Source organism: Nerophis ophidion, linkage group LG05 (assembly GCF_033978795.1).
Source record: "Nerophis ophidion isolate RoL-2023_Sa linkage group LG05, RoL_Noph_v1.0, whole genome shotgun sequence".
Classification (NCBI taxonomy): domain Eukaryota; kingdom Metazoa; phylum Chordata; class Actinopteri; order Syngnathiformes; family Syngnathidae; genus Nerophis; species Nerophis ophidion.
Genome location: NC_084615.1, coordinates 44,359,254 through 44,382,047, shown reverse-complemented (window position 1 = coordinate 44,382,047; position 22,794 = coordinate 44,359,254). Strand labels below are relative to the sequence as shown.

At 39.4% G+C, this 22,794-nt stretch overlaps 1 protein-coding gene across 5 annotated transcripts in view; it reads right to left on the bottom strand.

Annotated features, from left to right (window-relative positions):
- Positions 1-22,794, bottom strand: part of LOC133553154 (1-phosphatidylinositol 4,5-bisphosphate phosphodiesterase beta-4-like) — a 162,082-nt gene that overhangs the window by 25,632 nt on the left and 113,656 nt on the right. For all 5 annotated transcript variants that reach the window (XM_061901031.1, XM_061901034.1, XM_061901030.1 and 2 more), the window contains 17 exons: positions 21,778-21,921; positions 9,533-9,612; positions 9,393-9,446; positions 9,219-9,300; positions 9,029-9,129; positions 7,424-7,481; positions 6,637-6,745; positions 5,330-5,540; positions 5,165-5,258; positions 4,812-4,891; positions 4,656-4,740; positions 4,492-4,582; positions 4,321-4,416; positions 2,212-2,360; positions 2,014-2,112; positions 1,806-1,950; positions 128-212 (listed from right to left, as the gene is read on the bottom strand). In XM_061901031.1, the coding sequence (XP_061757015.1) occupies positions 128-212; positions 1,806-1,950; positions 2,014-2,112; positions 2,212-2,360; positions 4,321-4,416; positions 4,492-4,582; positions 4,656-4,740; positions 4,812-4,891; positions 5,165-5,258; positions 5,330-5,540; positions 6,637-6,745; positions 7,424-7,481; positions 9,029-9,129; positions 9,219-9,300; positions 9,393-9,446; positions 9,533-9,612; positions 21,778-21,921 (1,763 nt within the window). The remainder of the gene's footprint in view (positions 1-127; positions 213-1,805; positions 1,951-2,013; positions 2,113-2,211; positions 2,361-4,320; positions 4,417-4,491; positions 4,583-4,655; positions 4,741-4,811; positions 4,892-5,164; positions 5,259-5,329; positions 5,541-6,636; positions 6,746-7,423; positions 7,482-9,028; positions 9,130-9,218; positions 9,301-9,392; positions 9,447-9,532; positions 9,613-21,777; positions 21,922-22,794) is intronic.

The following is a 22,794-nucleotide window of genomic DNA, read 5'->3' as shown; positions in this document are numbered from 1 at the left end:
CTCAAGGTCCACACTGGATTTTAATGTTTTTTTGTTTGTTATGGTTACTTTTTTTTTTTTTCTACTAAAAGTAATCAAGTTCAAGAGAGCCTCCAGAGTCTACGTGGACCAAAAGCCAAAAGGATACTTCACAAATTCGATGGCGTTGGTCTTCAGGTAGCCCAACCCCACAGACTCATTGAAAGAGGACATGTTGTGGTGGATGTTTTTTTCTGAGGAAGATCATAAGATAATATGAAAAAAAAATAAAGAAGAAAATGTTTCCTCAGCATATTGAAAAACTCCGTAACTCCACTTTTTGTGTAGCAAAACTGAAGTCAAATGATAAATGATGAAAACACATCTTATCACATCATGCTGACCCAGTAATTAGTAGTTGGGACAATGCACCATGAAGCAATTATTAGTCCTGACTTTGTTTAATATATCAAAAACTGCATGCAGATCAGAATCAGAAGGCCAAATTTTAACATTGCAGATCATGAACCTTACGTAAACATGCAGTGCTACCTTGCTCAACTTTCTTTAGCGGCAGCCTTCATTCATTAGTAAAAATACTACTAATAGTTAGTGATGTTACGACCACAGTTTTATGCTGACGTTAACAATCATCCATTAGTCAGCGAGATGTATTAACTGTACTTTTAAAAAAATTATTCAGGTGGTATTGACAGTGTAACAATATTAACACAACTTTAGAAGTAGTTCCTTATTCTCTTTTATTACATACAGTTGTTTGATCAGAACAAATGCGATAGTACAAGTTAATCAAACAAAAGTACAAACTAATCTACAAACATTTGTACTATACTTGTAAATCAACTGGTTTTTGCCTCAAACTTTTCCTGTGTCCAGAGAGTTAGTCCAATACATTGTACAGATTAACAAAAATGACAAGAAACCGATTTTGAGCAATTTAAATTTTGATCTAATTACTCTAGTATTAATAATACACTGATACTACCCTTGGTCTCACCACTACCAATTTATGGATCAATCCGCCCTCCTCTTACCTGTGATGTACAATGTGACAATGCTGGCACAGCATCAGTTTGTTTTTATATGGACTCTCGCGACTGTGTTGTATCCATTGTGGATTGAACTTTCACAGTATCATGTTAGATCCGCTCGACATCCATTGCTTTCCTCCTCTCTAAGGTTCTCATAGTCATCATTGTCACTGACGTCCCACTGGGTCATTATTGTCACCAATGTCCCACTGGGTGTGAGTTTTCCTTGCCCTTATGTGGGCCTACCGAGGATGTCGTGGTGGTTTGTGCAGCCCTTTGAGACACTAGTGATTTAGGGCTATATAAGTAAACATTGATTGATTGATTGATTGATATTATCTTCACTCTAACTCTTATTATTCGACTTCTTACTTTCCTGTTAATAACTGCTTACTTTCTTCAGCAACGTACTTCCATCTACACTTCTTGAACTTTACTAAGCATTTATTTCTTGTGTTGTTTAAAGTTAGCTTCGCTGCTAGTTTAGCGATTAGCATGCCTTCTTGTCTGCTCCTTATTGTTCTTACTTGGTGTGTAACGTGTTTAGCCTCGTCTGTCGGTACTTCATTGATAATAATACTTGTAAAAATGTACTTTATTTGTTGCTCGCTGCCTCTGTCAGTCAAAGGACCAAAACACTGAATTGGCATAAGTACTATGATGTAATTTTTCATTGAAATCTGCCGATATTGATCAGTGGCTGATCAATTAATATTTAAAAAAATCAGAACAGGAATTATACAAATGTAGTTTACACGTTGACACAAAACGCAGTAGAGGTTAAAGCATGCTCACCCTCGGCCACGTCGAAACTCTGGAATTTGACGGGCTGCGCATAGTTGACCATGGCGGACAGGAAGGGGTGGATGTTGGTGGTGGCACCCACGTACGTGTACTGAGCAATGAGAGCCTCCTCTAGGTCCTCGGAGCCCTCGCCACCCTGATCAGAAAGCGATTAGATTGACAATGGATCCAGATGGTACTTTAATTTGGTACTGTTTACCTTCTTGTTGTTGTTGTCTGGGTCAGATGCCTCCGAGATATCTGTGGCATCGGCGGTTTCTGTAGCTTCTGACACCTCTGTTGCGTCATCTTCAGGCACCTGGACACGCAGATATCCACAAAGTACTGCAGTTTTAAACCATGTTTCTTTCATACGTATGGTTGGTGTACAGTAGTAGCTCGTCAAGGTGGCAGCCACCTTCTTGATACTGTTGCTGCGCTCCTCATCCTTCTTGGAGTTCACAGCAATGGACTGAGCATCACTGTTGGCTTCTTTGTCGCTGGCCACTTCTGACAGGCTGCTGGGAGCCTCTGACGCCGCATCCTTGTCCTCGGGCTCCTTTTCTCCTACACACACATTTATTGAACGCATCAATGAGACAAAAATGGAGGAGAACAAGGGTGTCATGTATTGTATTTACTTCTCTGCAAAAAAGAACACACCTTTTGACCCAGGAAGAGGCTATGGGCTACCCAGTATACTAATGTGTGTTTATTTTTGTCATTTCTAACCCACAATTGTCTAACACTGATACAATGACAAATCTGCTCGACAAATGAGCAACTAGCAGTAGTTTACGTCATCCCAGCAGAAAAATCTCAAAGTAGGAGTGTATTTTTTTACTTCCAAAACAATACAAACATTGGCTTTTTGCATATTGGACAGTAAGAATATTTATCTTTAGAGGAAGGAATCTTTGGAAACCTCATGATTCGATTACAATTACGATTCAGGAGCAACGATTCAATTAAAAATCGATTATTGATGCATCTTTAATTCATGTGTATTGATGTAGTATTATATTTATTTTCAATTTCACTAAATAACCGTTTATCACTTGCAACTTTAAAAAAACAACTATTCATTTGACATAAGAAACAGTTAAATTAATTCCGACATTTATCAAATTTATTAAAATGTGTGCAAAACTGGACCATAGCTACCCGATAATAAAGGAGCTGGTCGTATCTCCCGGTTAGGTGTCTCGCTGCTGTCAGCCACAACTTAGAACTGTCTGCATTAGTTTTTAAAATTTACAATAAATAAATTGATTATCGATTATTGACGTTTACTCATCGATTCTATAATCGTCCAAAAATACAAACATTTATTATTTTCCCCAACTTAAGTGATCTTATACAATATCAGCAAGAATCGAACATTCCATCCATCCATTTTAATCTTCTACGTCTTGTCCCTCTTGGTGTCACGGGTGGTGCTGGAGCCTATACCAGCTGCATTCTGGCGGAAGGCTTGGTACACCCTCGACAATTCGCCACCTTATTATCAGGGCCAACACACAAACACATCATTCTGTTATATGCAACTATAATTATTCAATACTTGTTCATATTGACAAATGTCCTTTTTTAGATTGCAGTGTTGTTCAATTAGGGACACTTATTACAGGACAGTACTATTTTCCCAAATTTGAGCAAAATGGAACACCTTAGAAATTATTACGTTTGGCCGTGGTTCTACTCAAAGAAGTTTATAAACACATAAATCCATCCTGTGTTTTATATCTTAGCGAATACACACACAATTGTATCCCATTTCGGTTCCGAAGGAAGAAGTAACAGCTGCAGAGAGCGAGAGTGGAGAAGAATGTGTGTGCGCTTGGCACACACGTCAAGTTAACTTTCAGTTTAAGGGTGGCATTGCAACATGGACAAAAGCATGTGAGGAGGGTGTCCATCTTAGAGATCATTCTGACATTTTAACAGGTCAGTTTGTTTTCACAGCGCTGGTGTTGCTATTGTTTGTACTTACTACTTTTTTGTCAAATTGTCAATTGTCAATTCCAATCACCTCTTATCATTTTAGACAGGCTTAGAACAAGAGGTTCTGGATGGACTCTTCTGTCATAAAAGGGAGCGTCCCAGCATTTCATATGTCTAGCTTGTGTGCGTTTAGATGTTGTGTAGCTGCTACATCCCAGTAGCCTATAGCCGACCATGTTTATCTTTTGTAAGTGACTTGATGAAAATACAAGAAAATACCAACCTTGTGTACTTATTGGAAGACATTTAAATGTTAACTGGCTGTCCTGTTTTGCACAAGTAAACACACTGCAGGACTACTTCTATCAGAGCACTTGTATCAGAGATTTTACATGCAAGCTGATAAACAGTACTTTTTGCTGTTATCGGACAAATATCCGAATTGGGAGACCCGTACCTCATAGTACCTGCTTTTACCAATGTAAACATGTAAAACACAGGACTGACATGCTTTGTCTATCCCTTTTTTGCAGGAAACAAACCAAAAGTAATTTAGATGCATGGTAAAAAAAGATTATCTGACCATTCTCCGGGTCGTCCTCGTTCTCTTCTCCCATAATGATAGCGGTGGTGTTGGTCTCGCCTGCCTCCATGTGCTTCTTAAAGGCCTCCAGCTGCTCTGTATGACAAACATATGAAACATAACCTGGCTTTTCGAAGAAGGGGCGGTATACAGGTGGAGCGGCATACTTACTCTGCTCTACTTCGGGTTTCAAGCGTTTGTTTTTGATGAGGATTTTACGTTTGAGGTCGTTTGGTGAGGGGAGGGAGCGCCCGGATTCAATCTGCACGAGGAACATTTTTCAAGTGTAATAATAAGTGAGTAGGGAAAAGGTGGAAGGGTATAGGAGGAATTACCGGGAAGTTCTCTAGTGGGTGTTTCAGGAGGAGGTCCCCAAAGATCTCCTCACAGTACTTGGCCATCTTGTACTGTTGTGGTTTACTGGTGGGGCACACAAGCAGGTTTGTGTATCAAGACAAAGACATGAATAATAGTGCAAATATAACATATACCTGCAGTGGTTTTCAAAAGATAAAATAACAGGAAACTCTGCTGTGACAAATGCTGTGTCTTTGATGGCTTGGATGACATCCTATGTGAAAACATAACAGTTTAAAGTTTAGTTAAAGTTAAAGTACCAATGACTGTCAAACACACACACTAGGTGTGGTGAAATTTGTCCTCTGCATTTGACCCATCCCCTTGTTCACCCCCTGGAAGGTTAGGGGAGCAGTGGGCAGCAGCGGTGGCTGTGCCCGGGAATTATTTTTGGTGATTCCGTGAAAAGAAAGGTCATGAGGATGCAGTATCACAATCTAACCACAAGTGGGCATCCATATACTGTATCATCTAATATTGTGAGTACCTTGAACAGGATGTCAGTGCACATCGCCTTGCCGTGAGTGATGATGGGCTCCTGGTCCTCTCCTTTGCCGTCCCAGCAGTCCAGCTCCACACATCTGGCACAAAAGATGCATCTCTATTATTCCAGCAGATGTATTAACATGTATTCCAGGCATTGTTGAAATACCTGCATCCAGAGAGCAGGGCCTGGCGATACATCTCCACCGACGACTTTCCTCCAAACTGGCGCCCCGTCAGGTAGGAGTTGTGCGACGAGCTGATGAAGTAGTGTGCCAGGGGCTGGTCCATGTCCTGGTAAAGCTCCAGCCGGTCCAAGAAAACCGGAGCGTTCTCGTCCGACATCAGGTACCTGCAGAAGCCATCGCTGGACATGTGACCTAAAGATAAACAATATCACTCATTAATTTGTCAAATTTGATTAATAGTTTAATAATAATCAGCAGTCATAATTATTCCACTCAATTTGGGGAATATATACCTGTAAGTAGTTATGCATTTGCGATTTTATGTCAAATGTGTTCTCTTCCAATCTAATTTGTCAAACGTTTTGTAACAGTTTAAAATAATCAAAATACTAATTTATTGTTAGCATGGTAATAGGATCGGCCGTTGTATGTTAGTATCAAACTAGTGGCAACATTCTTACTTTGTTTAATTTGCTTTTTCAATTCATACCTTTCCATGCTTCTACATGTTTTTCCATTTTATGTGTATATTAATGGGCTTTCTTTTATGTACTTAGTTTTGTCATTTGGAGGCAACCAATAAACAACCTCAACATGGAAGTTTTTTCTCTCTCTAAATTATAGGACTGCTTACCTATCTGCCAAACTAAATACCAACATTCAAGGAGGGCAGAATGCTTTGTTTACAAATAATATCATTATTGTTATTATTATAATCTCCAGCTAAAATTATGAAAACATGTTTAGATAATTTTACAATTATTTCAATGTTAAAAAGAGAAAAAAGGCATAAAAGCATATACAGTTTGTTTAGTGTGTTGTACTCCTCCAATAACGCATATACCAAATCCAATGCAAAAATACAAGAAAGGAGCAATAAATGTTGTTATACATTTTTTTTAAAAAGAAAAATTTTATTTTACTAAAAAAATGGGGTTAAAATATAGCCATAAGATACATATATAATTAAACAAAACAAAAACATTTTCTTATTATATTAACTTAATGTTTAAAAGTAACACATTAAAAATATATTTTTTTAAAGTTAAGGAGGAAAATGTCACATAACGCTTTTTACATTTTTAAAAGACAGCTCAATAAAAAGTATTGATATAATTTAACATATTGCAAAATATTATGCAAAGTATCATTTTGTTCATTGAAAACACTATAAATAATGACATTGTATTATAAACATGCAATTATGGCAAAATAACATGGTGCTGCAAGGTGTAGTTTAAATCTCCCACAGGCAGATGGCAGCACAGCCCCACAGATCCCTTTTTACCTTTCTTTTTCAGCTCCTCATCCCTCTCATATTTGTCTATGATCTGCATGGCTCTCTTGTGGTCGTAGAATGGGAACAGGATCTCGTTTAATCGGGGGTCCCGTTGGTTCTGGGAAGCATAGGTACGTCATGTGTCACACAAACCAACAGGCAGCTTGTTGACGTCGCCAAAATAAAAGCAACAATCAGAAAAACAAGTGGCACAGCACACAGGTGACGCGACACGGGACTAAAGGATCTTTACAAGTAAGAATGCGGGAGGTGATTTCATGTACAATAACAGTGCTTTTAGATGAGGGAATATGAGGCGCTGAGTCAACAAGGTAGCCTTATTATTGCAACCCAAAGCTCCAATTTGCGTGTTGCAAACGTACGGCACAGAACGCAAGAGAAACTATTCAGCCACATTACACAGCCAGCAGGAAACCAGAGGAGCCGAGCAACAGGACAGAAACTTCTACCTTTCCGTTGCCGTGGCAACACCAATCAGACACAGGGCAGGCGAGCGGTGGCGGCAGCAGAGAGGGACAGAGATGAGGGATGAGAAATGAAGGATGGCATGCAGAGGTGGAGTCGGACGGAAGTTGCCCTTGACGGGTGTCTGCAAGTGAAACTTCCTAATGGAGTTTTCGGGAAGATTTGGGCTACTGAGCAAATAAGATGGAGGGCAACTTCCAGCCAGGGCATGGTGGGAAGCTGAGGGTAGGAGAAGTGAGGGAAGAGGAGGGGGGGAGGGGGACGCATGACAAGCTAAAACACAATAATTTATGAATGATAAAGAGCTTACTTCATTCAGAAAGCTGACTAACTGGTCTACAGTTAAATAATCACTTTTGCTCCCATTGCTGCAAAGGAATTAATTAGAAGAAAACAAAATGTTAGCTCCTGGAAACAGTGGTTGACTCAGGCAGTCAGTAGACATGAGAAAGCAGGACTGAGTCATGGTCATTAGCTAGAAAGTCAACTGTAGAAGCAGGTTAGGCTCTTCAGACAAAGTTATTAGTGCAGCAGGTGCTATTATTTACAACAAGATGCAGTAGCATTACATGGAAATTCATATTTTTTTAAACACCTTCTGCTAAGCCCAGGGTAAAGAGGAGCAAATGCAATACAACCAGTAATAAATGGTTGGATTTTTCTTTTGGCACAATACTTATTACAAAAGGACAAAAAAGGTTTATTCAGAGAATAAATGTAGACACAAGACTTTACATTGAAGAAAGCAAAATCCATGTTTGTTATAAAAGTTAAGTTTTTATGTTTTTATTTGTTTGTTTGTTTTACAGGGCCTAACTTCTTTTTACCCTTGTGTGATAGTTGAACATGTAAAACAAAGTCACCGGTGACACACATCACACACTGTATATTATTATTATTATCATTTCTAATTGTATTTTGATTTTTTTTTTTAATGGATTCTAATTTTATACTTTTTTTTAGGTTACATAAAATGCCAAATAAATAATAGGTTAACAATTGAAAATTGTCTATTCATTTATTTAATTTAACTTTGTCTACATTTTCTATTAGTGCATTTTTATTATTTCAATATACAGTGTTTATTATGTTTTATTGTTTTAACAATAACATTTTTTAATACATTTACAAACATTTTTTAGATAACTGTAATACTGAAGAAATGGTAGTTGCAAGTATTGTTTCAATAAAAATGGGAAATAATGAATTATTTCCTTAAATCCCTGTTTGACCAGTAACACTGTGTTTTAATATAGGAAAATAAAACACTGAACTTCAATGAAGCAATTATTTGGCATACCACAAGAAGGAGCCCGCGTACATAACACAGTTTGAGAATTACTGAGACACTTGAGACTTAGACAACAAATCAGTATAGACTAAACAGCGCCTCTGCAGGTTGCAGACTAGGAATGCACTCATAGTGCCTTCATTACCTAAAGAGGCAATTAATAATTCATACTTAATGGTAATTAATTGGCTTATTAATCAGCTAATGCAACAAAATGTTGTTCTTATCTGTACTGCAAAGTTCAAATTTGAATGACAATAAAAGGAAGTCTAAATCTTATTAGTTAATTTGTAAGGGACAAGGGGTAGAAAATGAATGATTGATTGATTGATTGATACTTTTATTAGTAGATTGCACAGTACAGTACATATTCCGTACAATTGACCACTAAATGGTAACACCCGAATAAGTTTTTCAACTTGTTTAAGTCGGGGTCCACGTTAATCAATTCATGGATGGATGGATGTCCATACCAAGCTGCTATATTATTTAGTTTTGATCAAAAAGTTGTGTTTAACTTTAGAGGTTTAACTGTGTTATTATATTAAGGTACAGAATGATTAAGAACTCAGTAAAGTGAAAGGAAGTAAAAAAAAACAAAAGCAGAACGAGGGCCTTTCTTACATCTTCTTGAAGAGGTCCTCTAAGTCTGTGCGAGGACAGATCTTCTGTGTGAGTGCGTAGAAAATGTCAAATGTGAACGCTGAATGCTCAATCTCGTCATTCTTTGGAAAAAAATAATTGAAAAATATATGCGTTAAATCAACATAAGCTAGTAAAGCTCCAATAACTCATCTGAAAAGCAAGACCTGACCTTGCCGCTCGGGAGGCCCAAGTCTTTGAGAGCCTGAAAGATCCCCTTCTCCGTCTTCCCTGATGCAAATGTACGTGTAATCCTTTAAAGGAGATATCAAAAAAAGCTGAGTAGATTTTACTGGCATAGAAATGAGTTCATGCAGCGAACACCTCAGCGACGATTGACTCTTACCCTCTCACAGGAATCTTTCCATTAACATTGGTCAGGACGCACATTTTCATCCAGCTAAAACAAGGACATGCAAATGAAGACAGATTGGACCTTGCTGCCAGCCAGAGACGCAGACGGGGACAGCCTCAAGGTGCACTCACTGCTTCTTCAGGCACGTCATTGGACACACGTTGTTGGCCTTGAAGTTGTGAATCACCGACCGCAGTCCGTCCGTCCATTTCTGTAAACATAACCATCGCATGTGTTTAGCAAAGGGAAACTCACACACACAAACACACATGCACGCTCACACACACACACACACACACTGTCTCTCAGTCTGATGCAGTGCAGTCGTACACCGCTGCAAGGGCAACAATAATAAACAGTGTAAAATGATGTTATATTATTCATAACACACTAACAAATAATGTTCAGAATGACATGAGCAGGGGTTTTATCAAGACATGAAGTACACAACACAACCAGTCCAAGTCCCTCAAAACAGGCTGTGATAGCGGTGATGATCACATGATGCACACATTGAATGCAGATTTGTATACATTTGGACTCCATTATCTTTATTTTTCTTCAGCAAGAAGCCAGCAGCATATAATGCACTCTTTTGACTCCATATGATTGTTTCTGTTACAATGCCATTTGTTGTAAAATTTGCAAAAAATCTGGGTCATCCATTCATTTTCTACGGCTTGTCCCTTTCAGGGTGGCAGGGGGTGCTGGAGCCTATCCCAGCTGCACAAGTCACCACCTCATCGCAGGGCCAACACTGATAGACAGACAACATTCACACTCACATTCACACACTAGGGCCAATTTAGTGTTCCCAATCAACCTATCCCCAGGTGCATGTCTTCGGAGGTGGGAGGAAGCCGGATCCCCCGGAAGGAACCCACGCAGTCCCGAGGAGAACATGCAAACTCCATACAGAAAGACACTGAGGCCGGGGATCGAACCCAGGACCTTCAATTTATTAAAAATTTTAATTTACAGAAGCAAGCAGCTTATCATGCATGATTCTGGTCAAGTGCATCAAGCATAGCCCTGCAATTTGTCCTCAGATTTGTGCAAATTTATTCCATATTTAAAAAAATATGTCAATTTGCAAGCAGTATGGCGTGCATGATCACCAGAGGTGAGTAGCAACACGCTAAATTACTTAAGTGATCATTTGTACTTGTCATAGTACTTTTAATGCAATACATTTCCTTTTACTTTTACTTGAGTATTTTTGTGAAGAACCTTTACTTAATTTGACTGTTACATTGTACACTGTCGCATTTCAATTTGCTGCATTTATTTAAATCTATTGATTACCGCTTGCAAAAAATTTACATTCTGTTGGCTTGTAGGGAGATTTCTTCAAGCTGGCACTGTCACATGAGTTTGTTTAACCAATTTAACATAAGCCCTTGTGACGTTTGACTCCATTTTACCAAACGGAGCCTGAATGTCACATCACATCCCAATACTGTAAAAAGTGTCATAATATTATTTTTTATTAAACTTCGGCATGTGAAAAGAGGCAGCTAACCCCTTTAATTAATGTTTACCTTACAAACTAGAAAATCATCTGCCTCAGTCAGTAGAAAGGTTCACATTTCAGCCTACAAGAATTCCACTTCTAACTAGAGTTAACATGTTGCCTTACATTGTAGATGTTTTTTTTAACGTTTTAGCCGTGCATATGCTAACATTAGCCCTCTTATAACATCATAAATATAATCTTTTGTAGTACATGTTGTAATACACTCAGGCACACACATGCACACACTACAACTATAGTTGGTGTGTGTAAGTACCATTAAAATATAGCTACTAAATAAATAAGAAGTTACTTGACATTTACTCAGCACTTGAGTTTTTTTTCACTGAATACTTACATATGCTTACTAAAGTAAATATTTAGGTGACTACTTTTATGTTAAGCACAACACTGCAATTTGTCCTCAGATTTGAGTCAACTTTTTTTCAACAAGAAACATACCATCTACTATCTTGCATAAAACACACTTATTCCCATTATAATACCATTAAAAATAGGACAACTAGCCAGAAAAACTTTGATCTACTTCAATAAGGTGACACCAGCTAATCAAACACAAATCAAATACATCAAAATAATGATATCCATGTTATTTTTCTGTGGATTTGTGCTCATTTAGGCTCTAAATACATCTCACTTGTAATAAATACTTGTTTCTTGTGCTGGTAGCCACTGACACATAGGAGCAAGCAGCATATCATGTGCCACCTTCAGTAAACAAAGCAATCAAACAATGTACTAATTGATCCATTTCAAGAGTCTCTTCAAACTTAAAGTGTTTATAAAGTACAAAGAAGAAGAATCCCGATAAACCTTCTGAATTTATTCATCCATCCATTATTTCGTTCTCAAAATAATCTTACTTATCTCATTGTATGGAATATAACTTACTTCACCAATTATTTATTTATTTTTATTGTGATTATTTATGGAATATATTGTGAATACATTGAGAACAGGAAGTGAACAAAAGTTTTAGCAACTGTTATGTAAAAGAAAAGAGGTAAGATTAAATAAACTTTTCTTTTTACTACTCCTTTTCGAACATGTTGAAAAGAGAAACTGGAAATTGTGATGTATCATGTTGTATGCTTGCATGTTCTTAATAAACTCAAACTCAACTCAACTCAACTCAACAAGCATTTTTCCCTGGTGGCAACTTCACAATCTACACCTTATAATCCCACAGATTTGGTCATATTTTGGGTGAAGTTCAAAGCCTGTTAACACTGTCAAATTGTATGAGTGAATGGGAGACCATTCTATCAAAATCTTTGCTAGCGGCTACATCCTAATTTATGACTAACATCTAAATAACGCCATTAAGTAAGATAACAAAAGCTGCAGGGCCTGTAGTCTGTTTGTGGCAGTGACATGTACAAACCCCGTTTCCATAGGAGTTGGGAAATTGTGTTAGATGTAAATATAAACGGAATACAATGAATTGCAAATCCTTTTCAACCCATATTCAGTTGAATGCACTAAAAAGACAAGATATTTGATGTTCAAACTCATAAACTTTATTTTTTTTGCAAATAATAATTAACTTATAATTTCATGGCTGCAACACGTGCCAAAGTAGTTGGGAAAGGGCATGTTCACCACTGTGTTACGTCAACTTTTCTTTTAACAACACTCAATAAACGTTTGGGAACTGAGGAAACTAATTGTTGAATGTTTGAAAGTGGAATTATTTCCCATTCTTGTTTTATGTAGAGCCTTAATTGTTCAACAATCTGGGGTTTCCGCTGTCGTATTTTACGCTTCATAATGTGCCACACGTTTTCGATAGGAGACAGGTCTGGACTGCAGGCGGGCGAGGAAAGTACCCGCACTCTTTCTTTACGAAGCCACGCTGTTGTAACACTTGTCTTGCTGAAATAAGCAAGGGCGTCCATGATAATGTTGCTTGGATGACAACATATGTTGCTCCAAAACCTGTATGGACCTTTAAGCACTAATGGTGCCTTCACATATGTGTAAGTTACCCATGCCTTGGGCACTAATACACCCCCATACCATCACAGATGCTGGCTTTTGAACTTTGTGCCTAAAACAATTCGAATGGTTATTTTCCTCTTTGTTCTGGAGGACACCACATCCTCTATTTCCAAATATAATTTGAAATGTTGACTCGTCAGACCACAGAACACCTTTCCACTTTGCATCAGTCCATCTTAGGTGAGCTTGGGCCCAGCCAAGCCGGCGTCGTTTCAGGATATTGTTGATAAATGGGTTTGGCTTTGCATAGTAGAGTTTTAACTTGCACCTACAGATGTAGCAACTAACTGTAGTTACTGACAGTGGTTTTATGAAGTGTTCCTGAGCCCATGTGGTGATATCCTTTACAAACTGATGTCGGTTTTTGATGCAGTACCGCCTGAGGGATCAAAAGTCTGCAATATAATCGCTTAAGTGCAGGGATTATTTCAGATTCTGTGAACTTTTTGATGATTTTACGGACCGTAGATGGTAAAATCCCTAAATTCCTTGCAATAGCTCACTGAGAAATGTTGTTCTAAAACTGTTCGACAATTTGCTTACAAAGTGGTGACCCTCACCCATCCTTGTTTGTGAATTACTTAGCATTTCATGGAAGCTGCTTTTATACCCAATCATGGCACCCACCTGTTCCCAATTAGCCTGCACACCTGTGGGATGTTCCAAATAAGTGTTTGATGAGCATTCCTCAAATTTACAAGTATTTATTGCCACCTTTCCCAACTTCTTTGTCACGTGTTGCTGGCATCAAATTCTAAAGTAAATGATTATTTGCAAAAAAATATATATTTATCAGTTTGAACATCAAATATGTTGTCTTTGTAGCATATTCAACTAAACATGGGTTTAAAATGATTTGCAAATCATTGTATTCCGTTTATATTTACATTTAACACAATTTCCCAACTCATATGGAAACGGGGATTGTAGATAAAGGTGTGCGAGTAACAGTGGTTATGCGCTCATTCCAGTCCTGGGCTCCAACCAACGACCACAAATCGCTGCGAAATGAGAGTCCAGCAGCTCTTAACAGTCAAGAATGTTTTTGATAAGGGTGTTCCAATCCAATATTGATATCAGATATTGGTCCAATATCATCAAAAAACAACAACTATCGGATTAGATAGGCTTACATCTAAAATGTCTGATATAATTTCCGATAAAAGCAGTACTGGAGCGTGTTTACTTTTGCAAAGCAGGACTGCCAATTAACATCCAAAAAGCACAAATGGTTGGACTTCTGTTGTATATTAGTCAAGTCTTTTATAAAAAGTAAACATGGCAGGCTATCGGCTAGGCTAAGCACACAAACGCACATAAGCTAGACATACATAATACATGTCTTTATTTAAACAATATTGCAGTCTAAAACAGCATATTTGTTAACATAAACAAGTATCAGATATTCATAGTTGTATATTATTTACACATACAAAGTAGGCAGAAGCGTATTTGAATGTATCAAGTGACAAACGCGTCCGAATCGTTCAACTTACTGTGTCATATAGGGCTAGGTATCTTGGCTAATTTCCCGAATCGGTTAGATTTGGATTCATAACGTTCTAAATAGATTCATTACGATTTGATTCAGTTTGATCCAAAAAAATATCGAAAAAGTCTCAAATATATTACAAAATACAAAAAGGGTGGAGTGCCATCTCCGGGTTGGGGAGAATATCTTGTCCCAAGTGAAGGAGTTCAAGTACCTAGGAGTCTTGTTCACGAGATCAAGAGTGGATCGTGAGGTCGACAGGTGGATCAGTGTGTCAATTTCAGTAATGCAGACGCTGTATCGATCCGTTGTGGTGAAGAAGGAGCTGAGCGGGAAGGCAAAGCTCTCAATTTACCGGTCGATCTACGTTCCCATCCTCACCAATGGTCATGAGCTTTGGGTTATGCCCGAAAATACAAGATCACGGGTACAAGCGGCCGAAATGAGTTTCCTCCGCCAGGTGGCGGGGCTCTCCCTTAGAGATAGGGTGAGAAGCTACGTCATCCGGGAGGACCTCAGACTAAGGCCGCTGCTCCTTCACATCGAGAGGAGCCAGATGAGGTGGTTCGGGCATCTGGTCAGGATGCCACCAGAACGCCTCCCTAGGGAGGTATTTTGGGCATGTCCGACCGGCAGGAGGCCACGGGGAAGACCCAGGACACATTGGGAAGTTTATGTTTCCCGGCTGGCCTGGGAAGGCCTCGGGATCCCCTGGAAGGAGCCAGACGCAGTGGCTGGGGAGAGGGAAGTCTGGGCTTCACTGCTTAGGTTGCTGGCCCCGCGACGCGGAAGAAGATGGATGGATGGATGGATGGAATACAAATGTAATTTGTTTTTTCTCTTCATCGATCAAAATTTGGACAGTTTTAAACTTCCGCCAATGTCTCCAAAGTGCAATTTTTAAGTAAAAAAGGAATTGCAAGTGAAAGTGTAAATGTGTTGCAGCGTTCTAACACTGCACATTTTTCAAGAGTAAAATAACAACAGTAAATAAGTAAGCCAGTCTTCTGTGACTCTTTTTTTGGTAGTGCAGTCAGAAAGAATGTTATGCAGAGCGATTTTATTGTCAAGGACGTTTCGGTTTTCTTGACACTGCTCTGTGTGGGTGATGACAATACAAAAGTAACTCCAGTGTTGCCAGCTTGGCGACTTTCTAAATCCTCTTGGCAACTTTATTTGTAAACAGCTACTAGTGACAAATCTAGCGACTTTTTACTGTGTTATTGGAGACTGCAGTTAATATCCTTAACGAGCAGTGGCGGGTGCTGTTGTGAGTTCCTCCCCCAATGCTGCTGGTGTTGCTCCGCAAGCAGAGCGGAGACCCTCACCACTCAAAGTCCAGACTGCAAATGATTTATGCAAGGCTGCGATTCCCGCCTTGGCTTACAAAGCGAGACGTACTTTTAAATAGAAATGTTTCTTCACTGTCACGCTAAAATAAATCACTGCAACATCCCAATTGTTTGTTATTGAGCTAATCAATCAATCAATCAATCAATCAATCAATCAATCAATCAGTTTATCAATGCAATTCACAACTCTCCAGTCTTTGATTTGATATTTTGATTTTATGTTTAACAATCCAGGACACCACACTGACCATACGGAAGTGGAGCTGCCCTGCCTGCTGGTTTTTTAAAGCAGTGAACGAAAAAGACGATCGGTGGTATCATTGGACATTAAAATGTCAGTTTGGGGAGTAGCAACTCGTAATTGCTCCAAACGAATTGTTGTTAGCCAGTTATCTATCGACTGTGCACATCAACTGTGTCGAAAATTGTCATGGAGGTGAGTTGTAGAAAACATTTAATTCATACATTTACCTAGTGTAAATTTTAAGATTACTTTGGTGGCAAAATGTAGTTCAGTGTCACATGTAATATGGGTCCACGTAAAAAAAAAACAAGCTGAGCATTATTTTTTGTGACCATAGTAGTCTGCACAGTTATAAAATTTTAACTTCGCCAGCACAGGCCCGGCAGATGTGTGAGGATGTTTGGGTCTAAAAGAATACCCCTAAAGCTGACAATATTGGATGTAATTTCATAGCCCTGGATTTAAAGAGGAACTTCATTTTTCGGAGGGTAATTTTGCCTGTCTTTCACAATCAAAATGAAAGACATCACGACGGAGGTTGGGTCTTGGGTGCAGTTAGACTTAGACTTCCTTTTTATTGTCATTCAAATTTTAACTTTACAGCACAGATAAGAACGAAATTTCGTTACATAAGCTCATGGTAGTGCAGGATAAAAAAAAGCAATAAGGTGCATATATAATTAAATAAATATATATAGACAATATATAAATATATATAGATAATATATAAATATATATATAAAATAAATACATATATATGAATATGGGCTTCACGGTGGAAGAAAGGTTAGTGCGTCTGCCTCACAACACGAAGGTCCTGAGTAGTCAGGGTTCAATCCCGGGCTTGGGAACTTTCTGCGTGTAGTTTGCATGTCCTCCCCGTGAATGCGTGGGTTCCCTCCGGGTACTCTGTCTTCCTCTCACTTCCAAAGACATGCACCTGGGGATAGGTTGATTGGCAACACTAGAATTGGCCCTAGTGTGTGAATGTGAGTGTGAATGTTGTCTGCCTATCAGTGTTCGCTTTGCGATGAGGTGGCGACTTGTCCAGGGTGTAGGCACCTTCCGCCCGATTGTAGCTGAGATAGGCACCAGCGCCCCCCGCGACCTCAAAGGGAATAAGCGGTAGTAAATGGATGGACAATCCAGGACAAAATTTTATAAAATTTAAGAAAAACTAAGAATTAACAGAAGAAAGTTAATTTGTTGTTCTAATCATACATCTAATCATATCATATTTAAACTCACTACCCCCCCCCCCCACGTTAATTCTTTCTCCTACAGCGTCCATTGCAATAACTTATGCAAATGAGGTGATGACATAATCGAGCGTCTTTTAGCGACTTTTATAATAGCTACTTTCCTTACTGACGATTTGGCAACAGGGAGTACCCTTAAGTACAGCTCCTTTCTTCAGCAGTGACCTTACAAGACCCTTTGTTACAAATAGAATACATAGAAATAAAAGTTTCAGTCAGATGTCTACATTGCAAGATCATATTGTTGTGTGGTTCACTGTAAGAACGAGCAAACGCTGGGGAGTGTGGCCGTAAACCTTGGCCAACAAAAGTTGTAGTGGTTTCTCCTACTGTTTGTATTTTCTCTTACAAGATTACCACCTGGGGTGTGGGAAAATAATCAATATTATGCATCAATCAACAGTCGATCATTTTACCCAGCCTTTAGAGGGGAGGCGCATTTTGCAATGCAGTCTGCTGAAATTGATGGAAAGTTCCACTCTACATAGCAAATGACGCTGTGGACAAACACATTTTAAGATATTCAACACTCTACTACCATCTGGAAGCTAACCATTAATGTGCATCATGATTATATCTTCATCTAAACGGGAAGATATGGACATCCTATCAGTCGTTATTAAACTAAGAGCAGCTATTATAGTAAGTTGTCATTTTATTATGTTCGTTGTTTGTATTTCTTGTTTAGCACTTAGCTACAGGGATGCTTAGTGTTTCTCTAAAGCTGGAACTGTTTAGCGGAGCTTCGAAATCATCATTCTTATATTCAGGATCAAAAATATAACTCTCTGGATCCTAATTTTTTCCAAAGTAATCATTGTTGGCTCTCACAATGTCTGCAACATTTGCATTGTTTTTGGTGATGAAAGAATCTGTGGTTCCTAACTCTACATCACGCAATCAAGTGACTGGCTCACTCATTATCTCTGAGATTGATAATATTTTGATCATATGTATTTATTTATTCGCAAACCATAGAAGTCTTTAAAAAAAGTATAAATCAATTCCAGATGGTTAACAATAAATAGATTATCTGTTTGAGTAATTTCATATGGTTTACTGAAGAAACTAGAGCTCAGAAATTATTATGTAGAAAGCTGGAACGCAAATGGCGCACGACTAAACTTGAGGTGCACCATCAAGCATGGAGTGATAGTTTAATAACTTATAAACGCATGCTTACCTTAGCTAAAACTAATTATTACTCAAATCTCATCCGCATTAATAAAAACGATCCAAAATTTTTGTTTAGTACAGTAGCATCGCTAACCCAACAAGGGACTCCTTCCAGTAGCTCCACCCATTCGGCAGATGACTTTATGAAGTTCTTTAATAAGAAAATTGAACTTATTAGAAAGGAGATTAAAGACAATGCGTCCCAGCTACAACGGGGTTATAGTAACACAGATACGATTGTATATACGGCGGATACTGCAAATATCCAAAATAGTTTCTCTCGTTTTGATGAAATAACATTAGAAGGATTGTTACAACGTGTAAATGGAATAAAACAAACAACATGTTTACTTGACCCACTTCCTGGGAAACTTATCAAGGAGCTTTTTGTATTATTAGGTCCATCAGTGCTAAATATTATAAACTTATCACTTTCCTCGGGCACTGTTCCCGTTGCATTCAAAAAAGCGGTTATTCATCCTCTCCTTAAAAGACCTAACCTCGATCCAGACCTCATGGTAAACTACCGACCGGTGTCTCACCTTCCCTTTATTTCGAAAATCCTCGAAAAAATTGTTGCAGAGCAGCTAAATGAGCACTTAGCGTTTAACAATCTATGTGAAACCTTTCAATCCGGTTTCAGGGCAAATCACTCGACTGAGACAGCCCTCGCAAAACTGACTAATGATCTATTGCTAACGATGGACTCTGATGCGTCATCTATGTTGCTGCTCCTCGATCTTAGCGCTGCTTTCGATACCGTCGATCATAATATTTTATTAGAGCGTATCAAAATACGAATTGGTATTTCAGACTCAGCCCTGTCATGGTTTAACTCTTATCTTACTGATAGGATGCAGTGCGTCTCCTATAACAGTGTGACCTCGGACTATGTTAAGGTAACGTGTGGAGTTCCCCAGGGTTCGGTCCTTGGCCCTGTACTCTTCAGCATCTACATGCTGCCGCTAGGTGACGTCATACGCAAATACGGTATTAGCTTTCACTGTTATGCTGATGACACCCAACTTTACATGCCCCTAAAGCTGACCAACACGCCGGACTGTAGTCAGTTGGAAGCGTGTCTTAATGAAATTAAACAATGGATGTCCGCTAACTTTTTGCAACTTAATGCCAAAAAAACGGAAATGCTGATTATCGGTCCTGCTAGACACCGACCTCTATTTAATAATACAACTTTAACATTTGACAACCAAATAATAAAACAAGGTGACTCCGTAAAAAATCTGGGTATTATCTTCGACCCAACTCTCTCCTTTGAGTCACACATTAAAAGCGTTACTAAAACGGCCTTCTTTCATCTCCGTAATATCGCTAAAATTCGCTCCATTTTGTCCACTAAAGACGCCGAGATCATTATCCATGCGTTTGTTACGTCTCGTCTCGATTACTGTAACGTATTATTTTCGGGTCTCCCAATGTCTAGCATTAAAAGATTACAGTTGGTACAAAATGCGGCTGCTAGACTTTTGACAAGAACAAGAAAGATTGATCATATTACGCCTGTACTGGCTCACCTGCACTGGCTTCCTGTGCACTTAAGATGTGACTTTAAGGTTTTACTACTTACGTATAAAATACTACACGGTCTAGCTCCAGCCTATCTTGCCGATTGTATTGTACCATATGTCCCGGCAAGAAATCTGCGTTCAAAAGACTCCGGCTTATTAGTGATTCCTAGAGCTCAAAAAAAGTCTGCGGGCTATAGAGCGTTTTCCGTTCGGGCTCCAGTACTCTGGAATGCCCTCCCGGTAACAGTTTGAGATGCTACCTCAGTAGAAGCATTTAAGTCTCATCTTAAAACTCATCTGTATACTCTAGCCTTTAAATAGACCTCCTTTTTAGACCAGTTGATCTGCCGCTTCTTTTCTTTCTCCTATGTCCCCCCCTCCCTTGTGGAGGGGGTCCGGTCCGATGACCATGGATGAAGTACTGACTGTCCAGAGTCGAGACCCAGGATGGACCGCTCGTCGGGACCCAGGATGGACCGCTCGCCTGTATCGGTTGGGGACATCTCTACGCTGCTGATCCGCTTGAGATGGTTTCCTGTGGACGGGACTCTCACTGCTGTCTTGGAGCCACTATGGATTGAACTTTCACAGTATCATGTTGGACCCGCTCGACATCCATTGCTTTCGGTCCCCTAGAGGGGGGGGGTTGCCCACATCTGAGGTCCTCTCCAAGGTTTCTCATAGTCAGCATTGTCGCTGGCGTCCCACTGAATGTGAATTCTCCCTGCCCACTGGGTGTGAGTTTTCCTTGCCCTTTTGTGGGTTCTTCCGAGGATGTTGTAGTCGTAATGATTTGTGCAGTCCTTTGAGACATTTGTGATTTGGGGCTATATAAATAAACATTGATTGATTGATTGATATGATCAAACATGTTCTAATATTCCACTCAACAAAGTAATACAAGTACCAGTATGTATGATTCATGCTGATATTGTATTGGATTAATATCAGTGTTGGTCAATACTCAGGACTCCAATAAAAATGTTGTTTTGAGAACCTCCTGATTTTTAACACACACTTTTTTTTAATTTCAGGAAACTCACAATTACAGGCAGAGGGTTGGTTGTAGCACACAAACCGCATTTTGCCCAAATATGCTTTGGAGTGGATGTGTACCTCAATGACCCTCAAACGGTAACAGCCTAAGGTAGAAGCCTGCCTCTCATAGACACACTCAGTTATGACAAAGACAAAGTCAGAGTTATGCACACACACACACACACACACACACACACACACACACACACACACACACACACACACACACACACACACACACACACACACACACACACACACACACACACACACACACACACACACACACACACACACACACACACACACACACACACACACACACACACACACACACACACACACACACAGCTGTTGTTTCACAGGATGGCGACTAGTGAGTGGATCATTAATGTCAAGTGGATTAATCCACTAAGGCACCAGAGTAATGTGGGCCGCATGCTACAGGCAGTGGGTCATCCATTATTTAAGTATCTTAGAACAGTGGGAATGCGTTCACACTCTCTGGAACTCCTGTGCATTTAGTGTGAACGCGATCATTACAATATGCAGACCGAGAGCACTTGAGGGAGGGATCTTGGTTTTTTTGCCAGCCTGCACAGACTGTACATCAAGTAACTGTGCATTTGTCCTTGCTTTGAATGTGCACTTCGCACTTGAGCAGCATCATTACACTCACATTCAAATCTCAAGGCTGTCATTTGTCACAAAAAGGTGCAATGAAGAAATATCTGTGGATTTTGTTTTTTACCCTGGCTGTGTCCGGGTTCTCTGCCACCATGAACATGAAGTTAAGGTTGACCAGGTCAGCGCCGCTACAGATGCAGATGATGCAGCCCTCCAGATCAGCCTCTGTCTTTCCGGTGGCTTCAAATGACGACAAAATCTTTGGGTCCTGACACAAGAGCACATTTGAGATGAAAACATTAAACTGTGGAATTGTGCGTCAATCAGACATGAAAATGGAAACCAAGCAGCAAGCCGACATCCAGTGCCAGCCATCTCCTGTGGCTTATTGCATTATGTGTACAGCTCTGAGGGCTTGTGTAAGTAACTACATTAGCCTCACAGGAAAAGCCCCTCTCTCTCTCTCATCAGCAGTCACAGCAGCGTTTTACACAAACAACAAGGCTCGTTGTTATCTGGTCGAACCATCTTGCTACGTGCCCACACACATGTACACATGGGGGATGAGACAACACACAGACGTCTGCTCGCTGTCAATAATGCGCAGCTAGTAAAGCCGCACGTGCACGTGTTATCCAGATCGCACCCTTGTGGTGCCGGTGGGCTGGTGGACTTAATGGGTTGGCATCGCGATTATAGCCTGTGTATCAGCCGATAATAAAATATTTAGGGTTTCAAATACATTAAATATTTAATTGCAATGTATCGTGGTTTTTTTTATCATTAATAAAGATATCCGAAAAAAAAATCAGGTTTTTATCACCACGACTGGACAATTAGTTTGCTTAAATGAAATGTATTTAAACATTACACTTTTTTGAAAAGCTCAACACAGAAGGATCATAAATAAAAAAAGATTACCTGCAGTGCGTCAGTGTCTTGCCAAATTTTGTTTGATTGGAAAATGTGTATTCCTGCCGTAGGAGCACTTGCATTCAGAAAAAGAACCTACACCATTTTTAGATACCAGTTTCGCACATTAATAACAAAATGTGGATGTTATGATCATGCAATGAATGTCAAAAATGTTTGGTAATGTAAAATGTTATAGTTCTACCTGAATAGCTGCTTCTGATGTTCT